The sequence below is a fragment of the Rhinopithecus bieti genome, unplaced genomic scaffold (genome assembly GCF_001698545.2).
Source record: "Rhinopithecus bieti isolate Rb0 unplaced genomic scaffold, ASM169854v2 scaffold_49762, whole genome shotgun sequence".
NCBI lineage: Eukaryota > Metazoa > Chordata > Mammalia > Primates > Cercopithecidae > Rhinopithecus > Rhinopithecus bieti.
Window position 1 is genome coordinate 939493 of NW_016819845.1, and position 22691 is coordinate 962183.

Sequence of the window (22691 nt, forward strand, 5' to 3'; positions counted from 1 at the left end):
TTTTTGAGATGGAGTCTCGCTCTATTGCCCAGGCTGGAGAGCAGTGGCAGCTCTCTGCAACCAGCGATTCTCCTGCCTCGGCCTCCCTAGTAGCCAGGACTACAGGTGTGTGCCACCACGCCTGGCTAATTTTTGTAGTTTTAGTAGAGATGGGGTTTCACTATGTTGGCCAGGCTGGTCTTGAACTCCTGACCTAAAGTGATCTGCCCACCTCAGCCTCCCTAAGTGCTGGCGTTACAGGCGTCAGCCACCATGTCCAGCCTTGTACAAGTTTTAACAAGAAATATTACAGGGGTGATTTTGATAAGGCATTCACTTTTTCATTTCTTCACATTTTTAACCTAGGGCAATAGGCATTTGGACACCACTGTCAAGCGTGGTCTTGGCTCTTGTTTTAAAAATGCAGATACTGAGCTCCACCCTTGACCCATTTAGTGGGCTGCTCCTGGAAAGAGGTCCAGGTGTCCTTTAATCCAAATGATTCGACTGCTTCTGACATCTGAGAACCATTACAGGGTTGAACAGAGAGATGTTGGAGTCTTCATGGACTTGGCTCTGCGGCTGCAGGACTTTTCTCAGGTTTTCAGAGGAACTCACTCAGAACAATTCAGGAAGCACTTCCTTTGCTTACTGAGATGTGGCTTTGGCAGGAAGGGACAGGAAGGGAGTGTCGGGGCAGGGAGGGAGTGTTAGGGCAGTGAATGCGGTCTGCATCCCCAGCCTTCTTACAGAAGAGGACTGACTCGACTATGCGACCAGGATTAGAACCCACAGGCCTAAATTGCTGTGTTATTTTAGCTCTGTAGTCCATGACCCGAGATTCTGGAAGGCCCATGAGCTTCCTGTAAGCATCCCAGAAGGCCCAGGACAGTTCATACCTTTCCTGGGTGATATCTGGCCGCTCTGGGCCAGCATTCTATTAGCCCAGCATTGGACTCCAGTTACCTCATGCTTATCAGCAGCTGATTCATCTGTGCTTTCATTCATGCCCCTGTCCAGTCATCCTTCCATCCGTTCATTCATTCAGTAAGCATTTGCCACGGTCCACTTGGTACCAGGCCCTGCACGGGGCTCTGGGGACACAGAGATGAGTAAGGCTCCATCCCTGCCTTCAGCAGCTCCCCCATCCAGGAAGAACCGATCTGCCATTGCTTTCTTTCCCCATTTTCCCGTGCAGTTTTTCTGGTTGATAGGCTCTTTTCTTTTAATACTGAAACATAGTTTGTTTTAAAAGTAAAACTATTCAAACAATATCAGAGGTTGTACAATGAAATGGGATCTTTCTCAAATCCTGCTTTCCTCCCCAGAAGCTAAAGCTGCCCATGGTTCCTTGGGCAACTTTCCAGATAATTCTCCTATATATGTACATGGATAGAGAGTGCCTCCCCCTCCCCCAATCCATGACTTGGTTCTTTTCCCTGTTGGAGAATAGCTGCTCCTAGCACCCACTTTTTTTTTTTTTTTTTTTTTGAGACGGAGTCTTGCTCTGTCGCCCAGGCTGGAGTGCAGTGGTGTGATCTTAGCTCACTGCAACCTCCGCCTCCCAGGTTCAGGCGATTCTCCTGCCTCAGCCTCCTGAGTAGCTGGGATTTTTTAAATTTTTAGTAGAGACGGGGTTTCACCATCTTGGCCAGGCTGGTCTCGAACTCCTGACTGCAGAAGATCCACCCGCCTCGGCTTCCCAAAGTACTGGGATTACAGGTGTAAGCAACCGCGCCCGGCCAACACTCACTCTTTCATGGTTGCTCTGTCGATGGACGTTTGGGTTGTTTCCAGAATTTTAGTAATGTATATACAGTGCAGGAGGAAGATCCTGATGGATAGAGTCTCCCAATTCCCTGTGTCCAAGGGGAGAAGATGAAGAGCAGTTGGTTGGTGGTAAAACTGTGGGGAATGAGCCCCCTGTTGTGCCCGGGGGTTTAGGATTAGGACTGAAATGGCACAGAGCTGTCAGCGGGCAGTGCCCATCCCCCTGCTTCATTCTGCTGTGTCCTTCCCGCAGCCCTGGCCTCCCACGACTACATCCTGAAGATTGTACCCACGGTTTATGAGGACAAGAGTGGCAAGCAGCGGTACTCCTACCAGTACACGGTGGCCAACAAGGTACGCGAGCGATGGCTGGGCCGAGCTCTGTGCGGCGGCGCCCTCTGCTGACGGAGAGCAGAGACGACAGGCGGCTGCACGGACGCACTTTCTTCCGGTTCCTTTCTGGAGGCCTTTCCTGGGGGTTAGCTTGGGCCAGGCTCTGTCTCTGGGTAAAGGTGAAAGGCCTAGTCCCTGCCATGTGGCAGTCTCAGAGTCAAGGAGAACAGATCTACCAGGAGATAGGGTTTGAGAAAGAGCAGGTAGGCCCCGTCCTACAAAGGTCCTGGGGTTGCAGGGGTGTTTCTCAAACAGCCCTGCATCTGGTCCGAGTCCTTTAGACACAGACCCCAGGGTGCTCAACACACACAGACACTCCTGCTCTCAGAGCACAGGCACTTTACCCAAACTCATGAGGCTGCTGAGTCACACCAAGATGGCTATTGATTAATTTGCTGTTGATTGACAGAGGTGTCCCCAGGACCCCAACACTCAAAGTCATGGAGAAGACACCAGGCCTTAGTGGGCAGCAGAGCATGGTCAGAGTCTGCAGAGTGGGATGGCCCAGAAATTAGTAGTCTCAAGCTAAGACAGCCTTGGGCTTCCCCAGGGGCACCACACCAATGGGACATGAATACTTGAAGCCTGTTGGTTGAGATGCCCCTGCTAGACCCTGGTGGATGGGTTTTTCCCACTTACCACCTGGACTGTCCTTTTTCTTCCATTCCAAGGCTGCCCAAACCCCTTATAAGTGATACCTGTTTAGTTCAGTTAATTATAACAATAATAGGAGGCATAGCTGTCAGTCATTGAGTACTTCCTGGGGGCTAGATGTGCTAAGCTCTCTTCTTCCATCTTCTCAATCATCATGACAGCTCTGATGTTGAGACTGTTATTGAGCCCATTTTGTTGATTTGGCCATCGAGGCACTGAGAGGTGGTTGTAGAGCTATAAAGTGGCTGAGTGGGGATTAGAACAGGTTTTCCTTGAGCTCCAGAGCCTGGCTTCTTGGTCACCTCATGCCTCAGTCTAAGGAAGGGGCTGTGAGTCTGCCCACCTGCGAGCTGCTCTCTGTCCAGTGACTTAGTCCCTCTGTTCTGACTCGCCCTAAATGGATGTTCCCGGGAGCTCTGTTTCTTTTATTCACTGTTTCACAAGGGGCATCTCATTGTAACCCTCACATGCTCATAGCAACTAACAGATGAAAAAGCACAGATGCAAGCTCAGGACCACACTGCAGTTCAAATTCCAGCTCAGACATTCACTAGCTGTTGACCCGCGACATGTCACATAGCCACTGTGTGCCTCAGTTTACTCATTCATAAAATGGAGATGATACTTTATAAGATTGCAGTCACGTGAGGCAATGTTTTCAAAAATGCCTAGCCCACCAAAAAATAAAAACCTTTAGGTAAATGATACTGTTGCTATTTTCACTCTTTTCTCTGTCCCTCAGCTCTAGGCTGTGACTCAGACAGTCAACCTACCCCAGAAGCTCTCCTGGAGAAAGCTGATCTTCCCTTACTCAAAGCTCCTTTTCCCAGTGCTTTGGCGAGGCCGAGCAGCCAAACAGCTTGCGAGGCCGAGCAGCCAAACAGCTTGCTCAGCTTCTGTGGCTGCAGCCGCACTCTGCCCTGGGAGCAGGCAGCAGTGACCCAGTGGGAGGTCAGGGCTCAGTGTTACCTCTGGAGCGGCCTGGGCTCCTCAGGCTCGGCATTTGGGGTTGGGGGTACCCCAGTGGTTCAATATGGTCTCCAGTTGTTGCAGATTTTAGCACCTTCAAGTGCCTGAACTGGAGAGATCCCAGGGGTCATCATCCCAGGCCCATCAGTGTTTAGATGGGGAAACCAAGTCCCTGAGGGAGGGAGGGGCTGGCCCAAGGACGCACTGTTAGCTCAGCCCCTTAGTAGCCTTAGTCCCTGCTGTGTGCATTCTTGGGAAGGTTGGTGGCAGGGCGGGGCCTTCTGGCTTTGCAGTTCAGTCCATTCCTCTGAAGAAGCTAGTGCACTCCCCACACGGCATTTACACCCATCACACACACACACACACACACACACACACACACACACACACCGGGTCTCCTGCTTATCCATCATGTGTGGCTCAGAATGTCCCCTCCCCAGTCTCCCAGATGCCTCCTGGGAGAATGGGTCATTCGTTCATTTGTTCATGGCCCCCTCAACTCTCCATGACCCTCCATCCAACATGCGTGATGTCGCAGTGTTAGGGATATTCTTATGTCTTCCTCCTTCTGCAGACTGTGACTCCCTCTGGGGAAAGGGCAGGACTTGCTCACCTCGGGGTCCCCAGCAGCCAGCCATAGACCACCACAGTGGAGGCGTTCAGCAAACCATTGTTGAATAAATGAATGGATTTCGCATGGCCTAGGGGTTGAAGGAGGCCATAGGCCTTTACTCAGCCAACAATTACACTTTTCCTTTTACAGCTCTGCTTTCTAATGTATTTTCTGATTCTGGTGCTGCTTGCAGCTCACATGGTCAATTTCTAAACAACCAAGGGGGTCAAAAATGCCCAGCTGTGCACAGCAGAGTCCAGGGCCTCCAGGGGAAGGGATTGAGAGAGGGAGTGGGGAGTCGGGCTTTGTGGAGCAGAGAGGGAGGGAAGTCCTTTCTGGAAGGTTACTGGGGGACCCACCCACCCTGCGACACAGTTTGTACTTCTGATTCTCATATCCTCTACCCCAGGAATACGTCGCCTACAGCCACACAGGCCGCATCATCCCTGCCATCTGGTTCCGCTACGACCTCAGCCCCATCACGGTCAAGTACACAGAGAGACGGCAGCCACTGTATAGATTCATCACCACGGTGAGTGGCCTGGGGCAGTGGGCTGGGCCCTGAGCCAGCCACCCTGCGCCTGCTCTGGGCCCCTTTCCTTGGTGCCCGTCACCTGTTCTTGCTGAAACAGGATGTAGCCTACAGGGCTAGCGGCTCTGGCTGCGCACAGGAGGCTTCGACCCACAGGATGCTGAGAAATGTTCTCAGAAACACATCAGTATCAATGACGTTTTGTCTAGAAAGTATTTTCCAGAGGCGAATGCCCCGAAATCCATTTAATTCTTGAAGCAGATCTCCATATGGTTCCAGTAGATGTTTAGGATTTTCTCCAGTTTTTCATTGTTATGGAAATTATTCTTAGCAGAGTTTATCCTTTAATGTGTAAATTTTGCACCAAAGATTTAACTCATTTTTTTTTCAGGTCTAATTTCCAGTTGTAGCTGCTGATAGGGTCAGATTTTTCTCTTTCCTTCCTCCCTGTTCTCTCTTTTTTGCCGTGGTCTTTACCACATCCAGTTTTCTCTAGGGCGGCTTCAAGCTGATGTTAGTTTTCCTTTATGCTGATTATTTCTATCACGTCTACTGTTTCCTGGCCTCCCATTCAGAAGGTCCTTGGGGTCAGAACAGGAGGGCCAGGGTGCCCTACTTCACCCAAGAGGCCCAGGAGGCACTGAAGAAGCCAGAGTTAGCTGAGATGGAAGAGACAGGGTGGCTATCCCTACTTCACAGATTTGGAAACTGAGACCTAAAGATAAATATAGCATTGGGAGGCCCTTATTTTTCTGTACTTCTTTATACTTGTAATGATGGTTCAAGATCAAAGGTCTTGGCTCTTTGATTTCCCACAATAACTAGGTCAGTATTAGTCAGGACTCTGTTACCGAAGATCCAGAACCAGACCTTGAGCTGGCCTGAGGAGTAGAAGGTCTCAGGCATGGCTGGATCCAGCCTCAAACATTGCCAGGAATAGGTCTCTGTCTTCGGATCTGCTTTCCTCTATACTGACTTCATCTTCAAGTAGAATTTACCAGTAGAAATGGCCTCTTTCTCAGTCATTCTAACCAAGTCCTAGATAGGACAGTGCTCTCACTGGCCCAGCTCAAGCCTCATGCCATCCTTGTGGCCTAGGAAATCAAATGCTCTGGTTGGCCAGGCTTAGGCCCTGTACCTGCTCTGGTGTCAACCCCATCCAAACCACAGGGACAGAGATTGTGAGGAATGAGGTTCCTCAAGAGAAAAGGCAGGGGCCAGCTACTAGAAGAGGAAAGAGTGGGTGCCAGGAGGCAGAACAGTGGGATGCTGTGACAGGGTCTCTGCCTTCTCATCTGTGTCGTAAGAATGATCATCTCTGTTCCTGCCACCTCCCAGGGCCTTGTGGGACTCAGAAGATCGTGAAAGGAGAAGCTCTTTGTAGATACGAAAGCCAAGTAGGACGGGGCACAGTGGCTTACACTTGTAGTCCCAGCACTTTGGGAGGCTGAGGCAGTAGGATCACTTGAGGCCAGGAGTTTGAAACCAGCCTGGGCAACATTGTGAAAGCTTATCTCTAAGAATCTTCTTAAATTAGCTGGATGTAGTGGTGTACGCACCTGTAGTCCCAGCTACTTAGGAGGCTGAGGTGAGAGGATCACTTGAGCCCAGGATTTTAAGGCTACAGTGAGTCATGATCATACCACTGCGCTCCAGCCTGGGCAACAGAGCGAGACCCTTTCTCTAAAAAAACAAAACAAAAACCCCCACAAAACAGACAGAGACATACAAAGGGTGTCATAAGTCTGGTGCTTACATGAGCCTCAGACAGTTTTTTGCTGTTCTCTTTAACTACATAAAAGTTAAAAACTTCTGTTCAATAAACGGCACATAACATAAAGCAAAAACACCACACACAGCCTGGGAAGATACTGGCCACACATATGGGAAAGAGGTAGCCTTCAGAATTCATATGTAAAGAACTCCTAGAGATCAGTAAGAAAAAGTTAACAACCAGGCCGGGCGCGGTGGCTCAAGCCTGTAATCCCAGCACTTTGGGAGGCCGAGGTGGGCGGATCACGAGGTCAGGAGATCGAGACCATCCTGGCTAACATGGTGAAACCCCGTCTACTAAAAATACAAAAAACTAGCCGGGCGAGGTGGCGGGTGCCTGTAGTCCCAGCTGCTTGGGAGGCTGAGGCAGGAGAATGGTGTAAACCCGGGAGGCGGAGCTTGCAGTGAGCTGAGATCATGCCACTGCACTCCAGCCTGGGCGACAGAGCGAGACTCCGTCTCAAAAAAAAAAAAAAAAAGAAAGAAAAAGTTAACAACCAAAAAAAAATAGACAAGGCCAAGGACCAGCTCTTCACAGAGGAGATGATACTGGCAGTGAAAAGATGCTCAAGTTCACTAGAAATTGGAGGGATGAGATTTAAAACAAGACTCAATTCAGGCCAGACATGGTAGCTCAAACCTGTAATCCCAGCACTCTAGAAGGGTGGAAGCAGGAGGATCACTTGAGGCCAGGATTTTGAAACCAGCCTGATTACCACAGCAAGACCCCATCCCTACAAAAGAAAAGTTAAAAAGTTAGCTAGACATAGTGGTGCATGCCTGTAGTTTCAGCTACTTGGGAGGCTGGGGTGGGAGGATTGCTTGAGCATGGGAGGTTGACACTGCATTGAGCCATGATGGTGCCACTGCACTCCAGCCTGGGCAACAAAGTGAGACCTGGTCTCAGAAAAATGAAAAAATTAAAAGACCCAATTGAATCCTATTGGACTGACAGAAATTGAAAGCTTGGCCGGCTCACACCTGTAATTCCAGCACTTTGGGAGGCTGAGGCGGGCAGATCACCTGAGGCCAGGAATTCAAGACCAGTCTAGCCAACATGGCAAAGCACTACTAAAAATACAAAAATTAGCAGGGCATGGTGATGTGCACCTGTAATCCCAGCTATTTGGGAGGCTGAGATGGGAGATTCACCTGAACCTGGGAGGCAGAGGTTGTGATGAGCCAGGATCACTTCACTGCACTCCAGCCTGGGCAACAGAGTGAGACTCTGTCTCAAAAAAAAAAAGAAGGCCAGTCATGGTGGCTCATGCCTGTAATCCCAGCACTTTGGGAGACCAAGGCGGGTGGATCACGAGGTCAGGAGATCAAGATCAACTTGGCTAACATGGTGAAACCCCGTCTCTACTAAAAATACAAAAAGTTAGCTGGGCGTGGTGGCGGGCACCTGTAGTTCCAGCTACTGGGGAGGATGAGGCAGGAGAATGGTGTGAACCCAGGAGGCGGAGCTTGTAGCGAGCTGAGATTGCGCCACTGCACTCCGGCTTGGGTGACAGAGCGAGACTCCGTCTCAAAAAAAAAAAAAAAAAAAATTGAAAACCTGCTACGACAAAGGTTGGGAAGATGTGAAGCCACAGGAACCCACATGTACTACTGGTGTGCAGGGACGTGGATGTAGCTACTCTGAGGGGAGATGCACAGACCCCAGGACCCAAAAAATCAGGGGATTTGTGAGCAAATGATTTCACAAGACCCCACAGGGTAGCACACCCCAAGTGGGTCTTGGTGCTGATTCTTACTCCAGCTCTCCTACTTCATTCCCATGATAAGCCATACACAGAGATACAAGTAGGTTCCCTGGTGCCTCCATGCAGGTCTAGACCACTCCTCAGAGGCCCTAGCACCTGTAGCATCGACTGTAGCAGAGAAACCTCCTCCATCCATGCCTCACAGTAGGGTTCAAAAGGCTCTTCTCTGTCCCTGTTTCTGTTTGCTATTGTATGGAAAGCAGCTGAGACTCTGGGCATTAAAAATCACCTGGTAATGGCCGGGCATGGCGGCTTATGCCTGTAATCCCAGCACTTTGGGAGGCTGAGGCAGAGGTATCACTTGAGGTCAGGAGTTCAAGACCAGCCTGATCAACATCGCAAAACCTCATCTCTACTGAAAATACAAAAATTAGCCAGGCATGGGGGTAGGCATTTGTAGTCCCAGCTACTCGGGAGGCTGAGGAAGGAGAATCACTTGAACCCAGGAAGCGGATGTTGCAGTGAGCCAAGATCATGCCACTGTATTCCAGCCTGGGTGCCAGAGCGAGACTCTGTCTCACAAAATAATAATAAATTGGCCGGGCGCGGTGGCTCACACCTGTAATCCCAGCACTTTGGGAGGCCGAGGTGGGCGGATCACCAGGTCAGGAGTTTAGGACCAGCCTGACCAGCATTGTGAAACCCCGTGTCCACTGAAAATACAAAAAATTAGCCGGGCATGGTGGTGTATGCTTGTCGTCCCAGCTACTTGGGAGGCTAAAGCAGGAGAATTGCTTGAACCTGGCAGGCAGAGATTGCAGTGAGCCGAGATCACACCACTGCACTCCAGTCTGGACAGAATGAGACTCCATCTCAAAAAAAAAAAAAAAAAAGAAAAGAAAAGAAAAGAAATCACTTGGCAAGTGGCTGAGAAATGAAGGGACTTCATTTATTCACTTAACATTTGCTAGAATTCACCATGTGCCGGCCTCTGTAGCAGGCACCAGGGTCAGCTGAATCATACACAGTCCCTGCCTTCAAGGAGACCCCGCTGGTGCGGCAGATGAGTGAGCGCAGGGAGCATTGGCGGGGCTGTAGTGGAGATGTGTGCCTGACACTGCAGGCAAACGAGAGGGCGCCATCCCCTTTGTTTGGGAAGCTCCAAGAAGGGAATCCTGTGATGGGCATTGAGCTGAGGAGAAAGGGCCCCAGGAAAGGGAATACTATGCGCAGAGGTGCCCAGTGTAACGTGTCCTATGCAGGCCGTGCCACCCTCTTTGGCAGGTGACGGACTCCCCAGTGAGCCGCTGACCTTCTGAGAGCAGGAGCCTCCGAGAAGCCACAGGGGAGACGCTTCCTTCGTCAGAGACCCAATGCCTCCATGACTCCTTCTTCTCTTCCTGTCCTTGGCCACCAGCCTGTCCTCCATCTCTGCCCCACCCACCTCTGCTCAAGCATGGGCTGACAAAGCCCCGGGCTTGTGGGCCACACTGCTGCAGGGAACCTCCTGACATCATTAGCCTGGTGGTTCTTCTGAAGGCCCCCTGGCACCACCTTGGTTGCCATGGTAACCGTGGGGTCAGCTCTGAAGGAGCCAGCCGGCTGGCCGTGCCTGGCAGATGGCGTCATTGTGGAGCTTCAAAGGCCCTTGTCACAGGGCAGCAGATGTGGGGATGACGCCAGCACTCAGACACACACATACACACACGGCACAAAGATCCCTGGGAGCCCTCGGAGGGTGGGGTGGGGCTGGGATGGAAGTGGAGGCACCTGCTGTGGCTTCTCTTTCTCTCTTTTTAAAATCAAACACTTGCGTGCAAAGCCCCTAAATGGCAAATGGGGGCCTCTGCAAATAGCTCCTTAGAGGGGCTGGAGACGAAGAGGGGCTTAGGTCAGGATGTCGTCATGTGGCGGCTGCGGGGCTGGGAGGCAGCTGTGGGTGGGCTGGAGGGAGGGAGGGTAGAGGCAGGTGGGGCCTCCCAGATGCATTGCTGAGTGTTAAGTACCTGGCTGCTTCCGGGTTGCCCCCCCACCCAGGGTCTCACTGTCCCGAAAGGGCTTGTGTATCCCCAGTCAAAACAGTTTTTCCTCCTGGAAGTCTCTAGCCAGGCTTCCTGGAGCTCCTCTCTCTCGGCACGTGGGGCACCTTGCTCAGAGCGATGTTCTGTGCTCTATCAGAACATTCCAGTGCTAAGGGAGTAAACAGATCATGTTTGACGACATGCAAGTAATCCCCTCCAAAGTGCTCCCCTCCCACACAACACATTTGTCCCCTGCCACTTGCTGAAGCTCCCTTTTTGAGATTGAGATTGCCTTCAAGTGGGTTGTGGTGACAGACTGGATGGCTTCAGAGGTGTCAGATCTCTTTCCTTGCGTGGTTGATTTTATTTTGGAGGAACAGCCAGAAGTCACAAAGCGCCAGTTGGGCCAGTGTGGCTGGGATGGTTTTTGCCCACCAAGAAGTACCAGATGGCGATGACACCCTCCTGTTGCGTGCTACTCAAAACCTATCATTCTTGAAGATTTGTGCAGCTCACTTAACTCGAGTGGTGCTCAGGGCCCTTGGCCAGGGCTTAACTTGGGTATGAGGGAGAGTTGCTACAGGGAGCCCCACCCACAGACGTTCCTCTCTGCTGCCCTCCTTCATGCTTTCTAACCAGGGGACTAATCCCCCAGACTTTAGATTGCCCTGCCTGGTTGCCAGGCCTGATGATGACCTCCGGGTCTGACTTACCTGTGTCCCCAGCATCCAGTGAAGGGCCTGGCCTGGACACAGGTGCTCAAAAATGTGTAAGGGGCAGCTGCCTAAAGAAGTGATCATATTTTCAGCTGGGCGCAGTGGCTCACACCTGTAATTCCAGCACTTTGGGAGGCCAAGGTGGGCAGATCGCCTGAGGCTAGGAGTTCAAGACCAGCCGGGCCAACATGGCGAAACCTCGTCTCTACTAAAAATACAAACAATTAGCCAGGTGTGGTGGTGCATGCCTGTAGTCCCAGCTACTGTGGAGGCTGAGGCAGGAGAATCACTTATACCCGGGAGGTGGAGGCTGCAGTGAGCCAAGATCGTGCCACTGCACTCCAGCCTTGTCTCAAAAAAGAAAAAAAAAAAAAGATCATATTTTCCCTAGCCAGACAGGATGAGGGGAAAAAGTGATCATATAGCTACCCCTATTAGGTAATTACATAGTTACCTCCTTTAGCCCTCCCAGCAACCCCTCAAGGTAGATGATTTTGTTCCTGTTTTATAAATGGATTAAACTGAGGCTCAGAGAGGTGAAAAAACTCATCCAAGAACACACAGCCAGCAAATGGCAAGACTCAAACGTGACCCCAGTGCCTGCCTCTGCAACATCCCCTACCCCCAGCACTGTCTCGGGAGCCTCTGTCTTCCAAAACAAGGGCTGTCAGGGGTGTTGCAGCAACAAAGCCCCCAGAAGTCATAGAACTCCTGGTAAGACAGACACCAGGACCATTTGATACAGTGACTTTCATCCTGGGAATCAGGAAGAAATATTAGAGCAGGAAACAAAGTTTTATTTTATTGTGAATATGCATGGTGAAATCACAGCTTCACATATACAAACTATTAAAAAAGCCATCGTCCATCTGAGGCAGATTGGCTGATAGTTTGCAAGTTTTCCTGCCCATATCTGATACCTTTTGTTCATCTGTTTAGGCTTCTGCAAACATTTGCCAGAAACTAAGGCAGCAAGGGCTGGGGCAGGAAAGAGGGCAGTGGGCATTAAGAAGAATTGACAGGGCTGGGCGCGGTGGCTCACGCCTGTAATCCCAGCACTTTGGAAGGCCGAGGCGGGTGGATCATGAGGTCGGGAGTTCAAGACCAACCTAACTAACATGGTGAAACCCCGTCTCTACTAAAAATACAAAAATTAGCCAGGCATGGTGGTGTGCACCTGTAATCCCAGCTACCTGGGAGGCTGAGGCAGGAGAATCGCTTGAACCAGGGAGACAGAGGTTGCAGTGAGCCGAGATTGTGCCATTGCACTCCAGCGTGGGTGACAGAGCAAGACTCCATCTCAAAAAAAAAAAAGAAGAAGAATTGACAAGAGACAAACTTCAAACTGAGAAGGTTCTACCCACTGAGATGATGTGAGTTAGAAAAATGATCGTCTTGGCCCTGGAGTGGCAGGACAGCCTTCAGAGCTCCCATATGCAGCCTCGGTTCTCTCCTCTCTGCCCCCACTACCCTGCTCAGAGTTCCCTCGGTGTTTCCCTTCCTTGGACCATGAGCTCCGACAAAGCCAGGTTTAGTCATCGCTGATCTCTAGATCCAGTGCATCAATGTGGGAATAAATAGGTGTCAAACAGTGAGCAAATAGAAGGAGAGTTGTACGCCTTGGTACACCCCCCACCAAGACGATTTCTGTTCTCCAAGGGACAGAACAGAACCCATATTAGGAGCTTGGTGATTCAGGTCTGGAAATGTGCGAAACACTTCAGTTCAGATCCTTCCGTGGTATTCTGAGCTGAACTAGATCTTCAAGAAGGTTGTGTTCCAGAGACAGATTGCTCCAAACTGGGTCTGCACACAGACAGGGGCCTCCTGGCGCGCGCGCTCCCAGAGCAGGTTCGGAGGCGGAAGAGGAACATGAGACCGAGTGGGCTCCATTTTGCACACCAGGCTGGTTTTTATAGATGCACAGCTTCTTACTTCACAGCCCTTGCTGACGGGGATCCCTTACGTCAGGAAATTTGGTACGTAAACCTTAACAGAATTGAGAAGACAGATTCCCTGCATGGGAGCTATCTGTACGTGAAGAGAGGGGCCAGGAAGAGTCTTCCGGCTGGGAATGAGGCAAGGTGGGCTAAGAGAAAAAGCAGGCCCTTGGCAGCCTCCCAAACCTGGCTTCTAGTGATCCTTGCTTACTCGGTAGCCTGTGACCATAGACAAGTCATTCCCTCTCTGACCTTCTGTGTCTTTGTCTGTGAAATGAGGGTCACCTAGCAGTGGCAAGGATTGAATGAGAAAAGAGGAGAAGGTGCCATCTCAGACCCAGCACATAATAGATGCTCAACCAAAGTGAATTCTTTCGAGGTGGGGTGGGTGGGTATTTTGCAGCCCATAGGAATTGTGAAAATGTCAGGGGGAGGCCTCTACTCTCCCGAGGCCCCTGGAGCTTTGGAAGGCCTGATACCACACCCTCTCCTCCCCCATTCCCAGCCTTTCCAGGGCCCAGTCAACCACTTCCCTTCCACGACTACACCCCCAACTTCTGCCTCCTCCACGACTTTGGTGTTCTCATCCCCGGCTCCAGCCTGTCTGCCGCTGCTGGAGCCTGATGAGATTCCAATTCATTATTTATTTCCTCATGCCGCGCCTCCTCCACATGCTTTTAAAGCAGTGCTGACTGAACAAGGAAAGTGACTGAACAGTTCCTGGGCACTTAGGGTGCAGCAGGCAGCTGGACAGTGTCATCCCAGTCCCTGCAGTGGGCCCCATTCTACAGATGGGGGAAGCTGAGGCTCAGAGAGGTGAACTGGCTTTCCCGGCCAGGGCCACAGAGCTGGGATTGGACCCCAGGAGTGTCTACTCCAAAGCCCACAATCTCACCTCCCACGGCGGTGTGTGTGGTGCCTCTCCATTGCACACTGTGGGAGAGTAATGGGGAGGGGGGTACTAATGCACTGGGAAGGCGTTTGTGCTGGTGGAAAAACAGGCGTTTAGCTCCCCCTCCAGTGTGCCTAACACATCCTTCCCTTAAGGAATTAAGAACCATAATGAAAATGTAAGGGAAACACACACGCACCTCTTTTAAAGGTAGACAGGCTGACTTCATTCTAGTCACAGTGGGAGGCCAAGAAGCTGACGGGGCCCCTGGGAGGAAGTTGCTGGTGGGCACAGAGGGGCATTATCGGGTAACGTCTGATGAATGCCGCTTCCTGCACTGCCCTCAGACTCACTGGGGCCCAGGTATTGAACTGTCCTTGTTTCTGTTTCTGGAGCTGTGGCTGCTGCCCAGAGCAGTGGTGCGTGCACTGGCCGAGGTGGCCCTTCCTGGCTCAGCGGCCCTGCTTCCTCATCCCCCACAGGGAAGACCCCACCCCAGGTTCTCCCCAAGCCTCGAGGCCTGGTTGGGAGATACAAGAGCATGGCAGCCGCAAGGGACCAAGCCACTCTCAGTCAATGCCACCACAGTCCTAGGGGGTGAGGATTAGTCTTCCCTTCTTTTTTTTTTGAGACGGAGTTTCACTCTTATTGCCCAGGCTGGAGTGCAGTGGTGTGATCTCGGCTCACTGCAACCTCCACCTCCCGAGTTCAAGCCTCCTGAGTAGCTAGGATTACAGGCACCTGCCACCATACTCAGCTAATTTTTGTAGTTTTAGTAGAGACGGTTTCACCATGTTGACCAGGCTGGTCTCAAACTCCCGACCTCAGGTGATCCACCCGCCTCGGCCTCCCAAAGTGCTGGGGTTACAGGCACGAACCACCATGGCCGGCCAGTCTTTCCATTTTTAAAAGCCACAAAACAGGCACCGGGAGCTAGGGTGGCACAAGAGCACATGGATGGAGGGGTCCAAGCCAGTTCTGCCAGCCTCCAAAGCCCAGGCCCTCCATGGCATCGCTTTCCAGGTGCAGGGTCTCCAGGCGCAGCAACTTAGTGGAGAGGGGCACATCCTGCCTGCCCCATCCGGGGTCTCCCCCTCCAGGCCCACCTTTTCATCAGCACTGCCTTCCCCACGCCCCCGACTGACTCCCCTGAGCAAGCCACCTTTGCCCCTGCCTTGGGTGTGGAACTCTGTGCCTTTCCTGAGCAGGTCATTCGTTCCCTCACTCTGGAACCCACCCATCCGCTCCTCATTCTTTCACTCACTCCTTTACTTATTCAACAACCGCGTCTTGTGCACCGCCCATGTGGTCAGTTATGTCTGCTGTCTTCTCTCCTTGGGCATTCAGGAAAATGAGAGTTTTCCCAATAGACTTGAGGTGCTGAGATTTAGGGAGCTCCCTCACTGGCCAGAGGGTGGAACCCACTTCTGGCCTAAGGTGCTTTGCCCTGCAGGGACGTTCTTCATCACAAACACATCTTGGCACTTACCTGAGGACACCCTGTCTGGGCCTCAGCTACCCGATCTGTTGAATGGGTTGCTGAGTAACTTCAGAGGGCCCTTGGAGTGTGTGGGCCCCCGGCAGCCTCAGAGAGTCTGCCCGTGGTGCCTGGGACACTCTTGCTGTCCTGTTCTTATATGACTCATCCTGCCCTCTGCTAAAAGTGCTAGAGAGAGAACGGAAGTTGAGACCCAAAGGTGTGCTCTGGGGAATAAGTAATATTTTACTGATGTTTCCGGTTGAGTGGGTCTCAGGTTTAGAAAATTCCAGATCTTAACCACAAGGTTAGAGCCTTCCAGTGAACTGAAAGATAAGATCAGGTTTCGTTTACTGAATGTCTAAGTGCTAGGTGCTCCAGATGTGTTTTCAGCAGAGCAGCAGGGCTTTTCCCGCTTTATTTTTGTTTTTATTTATGTATTTATTTATTTTGGCAACAGTCTTGCTCTGTCACCTCGGCTAGAGTGCAGTGGCTGAATCTCAACTCACTGCAACCTCCACTTCCCAGGTTCAAGCAATTCTCATGCATCAGCCTCCCGAGTAGCTGGGATTACAGGCGCCTGCCACCATGCCCAGCTAATTTTTGTGTTTTTAGTAGAAACAGGTTTCACCATGTGACCAGGCTGGTCGCAATCTCCTGAGTTCACGTGATCCTCCTACCTTGGCCTCCCAAAGTGCTGGGATTGCAGGCATGAGCCACTGCACCCGGCTGGCTTTCCTGTTTTATAGGTGAAGAAACTGAGGCCTGTAAAGGCTCTCCCATGGCTAGAATTAGCAAGTGATGCCACGATGCAGCCTGCAAAGGCTGGGTGCTCTCTGCTGCCATGGCAGGAAAGCCGGGTGGACTCCCCAGCCCTCACCTCGTGCCACCCTCACCATGTCCAACAGGGAGGTACACACCTCCCAGCCCCAGCTTTGCCCTGGGCTCCCCTGGAGAGGCCTCGTTTCTCTGTGTGAACAACAACAGGCTGTGGGAACTAAGTGTCAGGACTGCAATTTGCTTTGTTTTCATTTTAATTCATTAGTGTTCCTCCCAGGCCCCGTCCCCACAGCCCAGGGACATGCCAATCACCGTCTTCCCTCCTGCCAGTGGCACCCCTGCCCTCCCCTCTGCGTTCCTGAGATCCCGCCAGCATCTCCTCCAGCTTCAGAATATCTGCTGTTGGATCCCATTGTTCCCACATCATCCCAGGAATCCTCAATGGCAAAGCCTGTCATCTTGCTGCCGCCCATGTAGGGCCTGAATTCCAAGGCAGATACACCACCTGGCAGAGCCTCATGGCTGCATCTCCCCATGTTCCAGTAGGCATGGTGACCTTCTAAGACAGGGACAGCCATGACCAGCCACTTCCCTGAGCGAGTTCAGGTGTGGAAACGCCCTGGTGCTGGACATTTCTGAATCTTTCCAATGTCAGAATCCAGGAAGTGCCACTCCTGGGAGTGCCAGAACCCCCTCCTGTGACTACGTCACCTCATGCCAGTCACCTCCTACTGACTGCCAGTGTGTTGGGGAGGCCTGAGGGATGAGAGATAAAATAATGAAAGCAGGGCCGTGGCAATGTGGGCCTGGCCGCTAGAGTTCTCTCAGCATTTTTTGTTTGTTTGTTTTAAGTCACGGAACCAGGCATGGTGGCTGACACCTGTAATCCCAGCACTTTGGGAGGCCGAGGTGGGCAGATCAGTTGAAGTCAGGGATTCGAGACTATCCTGGCCAACATGGTGAAACCCCATCTCTACTAAAAATGCAAAAATTAGCTGGGCATGGTGATGGGCGCCTGTAATCCCAGCTACTTGGGAGGCTGAGGCAGGAGTATCTCTTGAACTCAGGAGCAGAGGTTGCAGTGAGCCAAGATCACCTCCAATCTGGGCGGCAAGAGTGAGACTCCATCTCAAAAAGAAAAAAGACATGATCTTGCTCTGTCACCTAGGCTGGAGTGCATAGCTCACTGCAGGCTTGACCTGGGCTCAAATGATCCTCAGGCCTCAGCCTCCAGAGTAGCTGGGACCACAGCCACCACACCTGGCCAATTTTTTTTTTATTTTTTGTAGAGATGGGGATCTCACTGTTTTGCCCAGGCTGGGCTCAAGCTCCTGGACTCAAGCCATCCTTTCATCTCCCAAAGTGCTGAGATTACAGGCATGAGCCACTGTGCCGGCTGAGTTCTCTCAGCTTTGAGGGAAGCCCCCCGGAATCTGTCAGGATTTCCCCTCCCCTCACCTCCTCAAGTGAACAGTGACCAGCCCCTTCAACAGATGCGGGGTGATGGGGGCACACTGACCAGTATCAGTAGATACTCAGAGGGAGTCTGCCTCAGGGTTCCCCCTTAGCCTTCAGGCTTGCAGTCACTCACCCTGTGACTAAGCCAGTTGCATAGCAGTTTCCATGCCCCAGGGCCTCAGTTTCCCCTCAGGCGATGTACTTTCCTGTGTACCTCAATATACACATTGTCTCCCTCTGGTCTGGGCCAGCCCCATGAAAGGAGAGTTGAGACTGGGTGCCAGGTGTCTGTGAGTCATAAGCATTCGGGTTCCAAATTGTGTGTAGATGAATACAGATGTGTTTTGTGTGTGTGTGTGTGTGTGTGTGTGTGTATGTGGTTATTTTTTATTTTTTGCTTCATTGCTCGTAAGTCACATTTTCCTATCTTCTGATCCAAGCTCTAAAAGCGTTTTGTGGTATAAAATCTCCCATCATCTGATCCACTCTACCGAAATAAACCAGCTCCCCTGCCGTCATCTTCCCTGAAAAGTACCCCTGCGTCATGCTCTAAGGCCGGCAGGGAGGGGCCTTGCCCACTTAAAACACTTCACCATAATCCCCCCAGCGCCCCCCGGTCCTCTCCACTCCCTAGGGGGCTGCTCCAGTTTCCTGGGCTGTTATTACTGGAGGACCAGCTGCTTCCTGCCACCCATCCATACAGACCTGGTCTGTCCGTCCTGGGCCTCACAGTCCTCTGCTTAGCTCATCTCATGGAAATATCATTTTAAAAAATAAACACTGGTTTGATTCGTACTTCCCTCTCGCCTTTGCTGTGTCTCCTGGCCTCCCACCACTGCGCACCAGTTCATCTATTAAGGTGTTCTTGGCTCCCAGAGTTCCCCAGAGGTTGCAGGTCAGTGGCTGGCCGTCCACCTGTGGTGCCTCTGGGGCCGCTAATGGCCTCTGGGGCCACACAACTGTTTATTCTGGGTCCTGTGGTCATTTAAATGCCCCTTAAATGTGGCGTGGGGGGAAGAGCGAGTGTCCCATGTACTGTGTGACCTCGGACAAGTTATTTCCCTCTCTGTACCCCATGGGTACTCAGTGAAGAGCCATCTCCCTCATGGGCTGTAGGACTCCTGCTCCTCCGAGACCTATGGCTGCTGCTAGGATAGGAGGTGTTGGTTCTTATGAATGACATAAAGTAGATGCTCAAGAGGAAAATATGTTTAAAATTTTCTTGCAAGGCCTGGAGCAATGGTTCATGCCTGTAATCTCAGCACTTTGGGGGGCTGAGATAGGTGGATCACTTGAGCCCAGGAGTTGGAGACCAGCCTGGGCAACATAGCGAGACCTCACCTCTACAAATTAAAAATTTTAAAAATTGGCATGGTGGCACCACCTGTAATCCTGGCTACCCCGGAGGCTGAGGCAGGAGAATCACTTGAGCCTGGGAGTTGGGGTCTGTGGTGAGCTGTGATCACATACTACACTGCAGCCTGGGTGACAGAGTGAGATCCTGTCCCTACAAATCAGTAAGTTTCCTTGCAAACCTTCTATGAACTTCATTTGTCTTCCATCATCCATGCTTTGATCTCTGAAGTCATCAGAAAGCAATTTGTAGGCCATAACATTTTGAGTAAAACATAACGTTAGTTCGATTAGTCCCAAATGGTGTCCTGACCACTGCAAAGCTTTGTGATTCAATTAGGTGGGTGTTTTGCGCCTGAGAAGCAACAGGGTGTTACATTAAGAGCACAGACTCCAAAGTTTTGAACCCCTATTCAGCCACTTGCTGTGGCATTGGACGAGGGATTCAGGGGCTCTGTGCCTCAGTTTCCCTGGCTGTGAAATAGGTCTAAGAATAGTACCTACCGCCTAGGGTTGAGCTGGGGATTCACTGGGAAGGTAAGTATTGTGTATTTTCTGGTGGTTAGTAGATTATGATGTGGCAGGCAGTTACGAAGCACAGATGTGACAGGTGACATTCATTATCTCCCTGCTACCGCCGTTCTCAACCAGCGGCAATTTTGACCTCTGGGGACATTTGGCAATGTTTGGAGACATTGTGGTTGTCACAGCATGGGAGAGGGGGGATGACCAGCATCTCCTGAGTAGAGGCCAGGGATGCTAAAATCCTTCACTGCAAAGGACAGTTCCTGTGGCAAAAAATTCTCTGGCCCCAAATGTCAATGGTGCCATTAGAAACCTTGCCCTGATAGAAGCTTTCTGGTAGCACCAAAGGCCTCTCTCTCCTTTGTAGCACTTGCCTACGTTATAATTTTGCATTTATTCATATGATAATTTGCTTACTACCCATCAAATCCCAGGACGCCACTTCTTGGCTGGGTGACCTTGGGCCCCTGGGACTGCCTTTCAGAACCTCCATTTCCTTCATCTGCAAATGGGATTGTAAATATGTGATAAATCCAGAGTTGAGGTTAAGACCACAGGCTCCAGGGTTAAGACGTACCTGTGTTCAAGTTGCATCTGCTACTTACGTCGTGAACTTAGGCAAGTTACCTAATAAACCTCAGTTTCCTCCCCTGTGAAATGGGTCTAATAATTGCCTTCCTCATTCAGAGGGTGAATATGGGAATTAAAGGAGCTCATAATGGTGATAATTATTTTATTATTATTAAATCCACCATCCAATAACTGGTTTCCTTTGAGCCCTAAGTATGTTCAAGACTCTTGGTGACTATGTAGTGGGCATTATGGGCTTAACGGGGCAATGTCTGCCTTGCAGAGCCCATCATCTCATGGTGTGGGAGGGGTCTGGCCTGGTGCATCCTCCAGCACTGACCTCTGACACTCCCACCCCACCCCTGCCCTCTTGCAGATCTGTGCCATCATTGGCGGGACCTTCACCGTCGCCGGCATTCTGGACTCATGCATCTTCACAGCCTCCGAGGCCTGGAAGAAGATCCAACTGGGCAAGATGCATTGACGCTGCACCCAGCCTCACAGCCGAGGACCCTGGGCATCGCCAGCCTTGCCTCCAGCACCCTGTCTCCTTTGGCCCTCAATCTGGCCCCAAATCTGGCTGTGTCCCAAAGTGTGTGTGGGAGGTGGGGGGAAAGTAGAGGATGGCTCCATGTTTCGCAGCTACCTCTTTTCCCCGTGTTTTATTTTAGACAAATTACACTGCCTGAAGTTGCAGTTCCCCTTTCCCTGGGGATCCCCAAGAGTAGAGTCAGGCAAGGGGTGGCGAGTCCAGGGATCTTGGGGACCCCTCCTAGGAGAGCTGCAGTCTCTTCCCTCTTAGAGGAATATCCCAGAACGCATATCGATCAGCTCTCAGCCAGGCTTCAACAATCTCGCGGCCCCCGCAGTGTGGACACACTAATGATTTGGTTTCTCCCCTGGGCAGCACCAGACCTGGGCTGTCAGCTTTGGGACCAGGCTGCCCAAAGGTACTCCTTTATACACCCAGCACCTTCCACGAAAGATGGTACTTCCCAAGCAAACCCCTACCATTTGTCACTATAGATGGAACCCTGACTTCTGCCCGATCCCTTCCTGCCCAACCTAGAGGCCAGGCCTCAAGCCTTTACCCCCACCCTGTCTTGTTCTTCCAAGACGCAGATGCCCAGTTGCTCAGCAGCAGCGGTAGAGACTTGAATCTGCCCACCAGTCACAAGGCGGGTCACAGATTCCTCTTCCTGTCTTCTCCTTGTTCCTCTGAACCCCCCACCAATGTGCCTCAGCCTGTGTGCTGTGTGGCAACAGCATTTCTTGGTGAAGGGGCTGGTTCCCACTGCCAAGACCTCCCACCACTCTGCTGGGATCTGCAGTGGTAGGGAGTGGGGGTTGTGTGAAGGGGAAGTCATCTTTTCAGATCCAGATAGACGTGGTTTGTGCACTTATGTCCAGATGGGAAGCATCCTTCCTGCGACCCTGAAATCATCGTGCAGCCTCTCTCAGATGGACGCCATCAGTCCCAAGGCCTTAGGTGGAGGAACAAAGGAGGCCAGCCCTGTCCTGTCCGTGGACCTCTACCTTCTGGATTCCCTGTGGGTGCAGAGCACTTGGGTCTCTCTACAACCCAGTCTTGGCCCACTTGCCCCTGTGTTCCATCAGCTGGTCACATGCCAACACGTGCTCAGCCCCTGGGGCAGCTCCAGGGTGCCCCACCTGCTCCTGAGGTGGGTCCCTACCCTGCTGCTCCTCTTCATCCTTTCCCTTTTGTCCTGAAAGGGAGGAGCAATGGTCCAGGCATTAATTCCACCCAGGGAATTTTAGCTATGCCCTCATATCCCAGGGAGAGAGCCACACGCCTGTTTTCCATTTATAGCAAGATTGTTTGCATACTTTTGTAATGAAGGGGAGTGTCCAGTGGAAGGATTTTTAAAATTATCTTATGGATAGCTCAAGTCTCTGCCATTTGTAATTTTTGGCTCTAAGCTCCAATTGGAGAAGCTTCTCCTTGTGCATATGAGTTGACTGATGTTGTGAGTGTAAACGCATTTGGCTATTTCTGGTATCTGTGGCCACTTGGATGGATTTCTTTTTTTACATTCTGTTCCTCAGTTACAGAAAGGAGTCCCTTTGGTGTGTGAATATGTGTGCCTGTAGAGGGTGGGGCAGGGTGGGGTGGGGATGGAAATGTGTGGCATGCACATGAGTTGAAATTCTACTTTTATGCATTTTTTGGGGAAAAAAAAAAACTCGGAGGACATAGGGGATGTCAGTTTCCTATGGAAGAGACACCTCTGACCTGTTATTCTTATAATCAAAGTCTCAAGGGAAAAAAATATTTTAGTTCTTTCCCCACTCACTGGGTTCAACTAGATTAAAAGGCTGATTTTCAGAAATATTATGGTGTGATTCTTTCTACCTTGATTGGGACTGGGTAACCTAGAGGCTGGAATCACAGCCAGAATGGAATTCACTTCTAGAGGAGAGAAGATAGAAGAGTTGAAAAGGAGATCTGTGAGGATGATCAGAAAGTCAAACACCCTCTGGCCGGGCACGGTGGCTCACGCCTGTAATCCCACACTTCGGGAGGCCGAGGCGGGTGGATCACCTGAGGT

At 51.3% G+C, this 22691-nt stretch overlaps 1 protein-coding gene across 3 annotated transcripts in view; it reads left to right on the forward strand.

Moving 5' to 3' along the window:
• The window catches only part of ERGIC1 (endoplasmic reticulum-golgi intermediate compartment 1), a 120854-nt gene extending 98382 nt beyond the window's left edge, over positions 1-22472 (forward strand). For all 3 annotated transcript variants that reach the window (XM_017859277.1, XM_017859275.1, XM_017859276.1), the window contains 3 exons: positions 2003-2103; positions 4788-4910; positions 20498-22472. In XM_017859277.1, coding sequence (XP_017714766.1) covers positions 2003-2103; positions 4788-4910; positions 20498-20605 — 332 coding nt within the window. In that variant the 3' untranslated portion in view covers positions 20606-22472. The remainder of the gene's footprint in view (positions 1-2002; positions 2104-4787; positions 4911-20497) is intronic.
• The last annotated feature ends 219 nt before the right edge of the window (positions 22473-22691 follow it).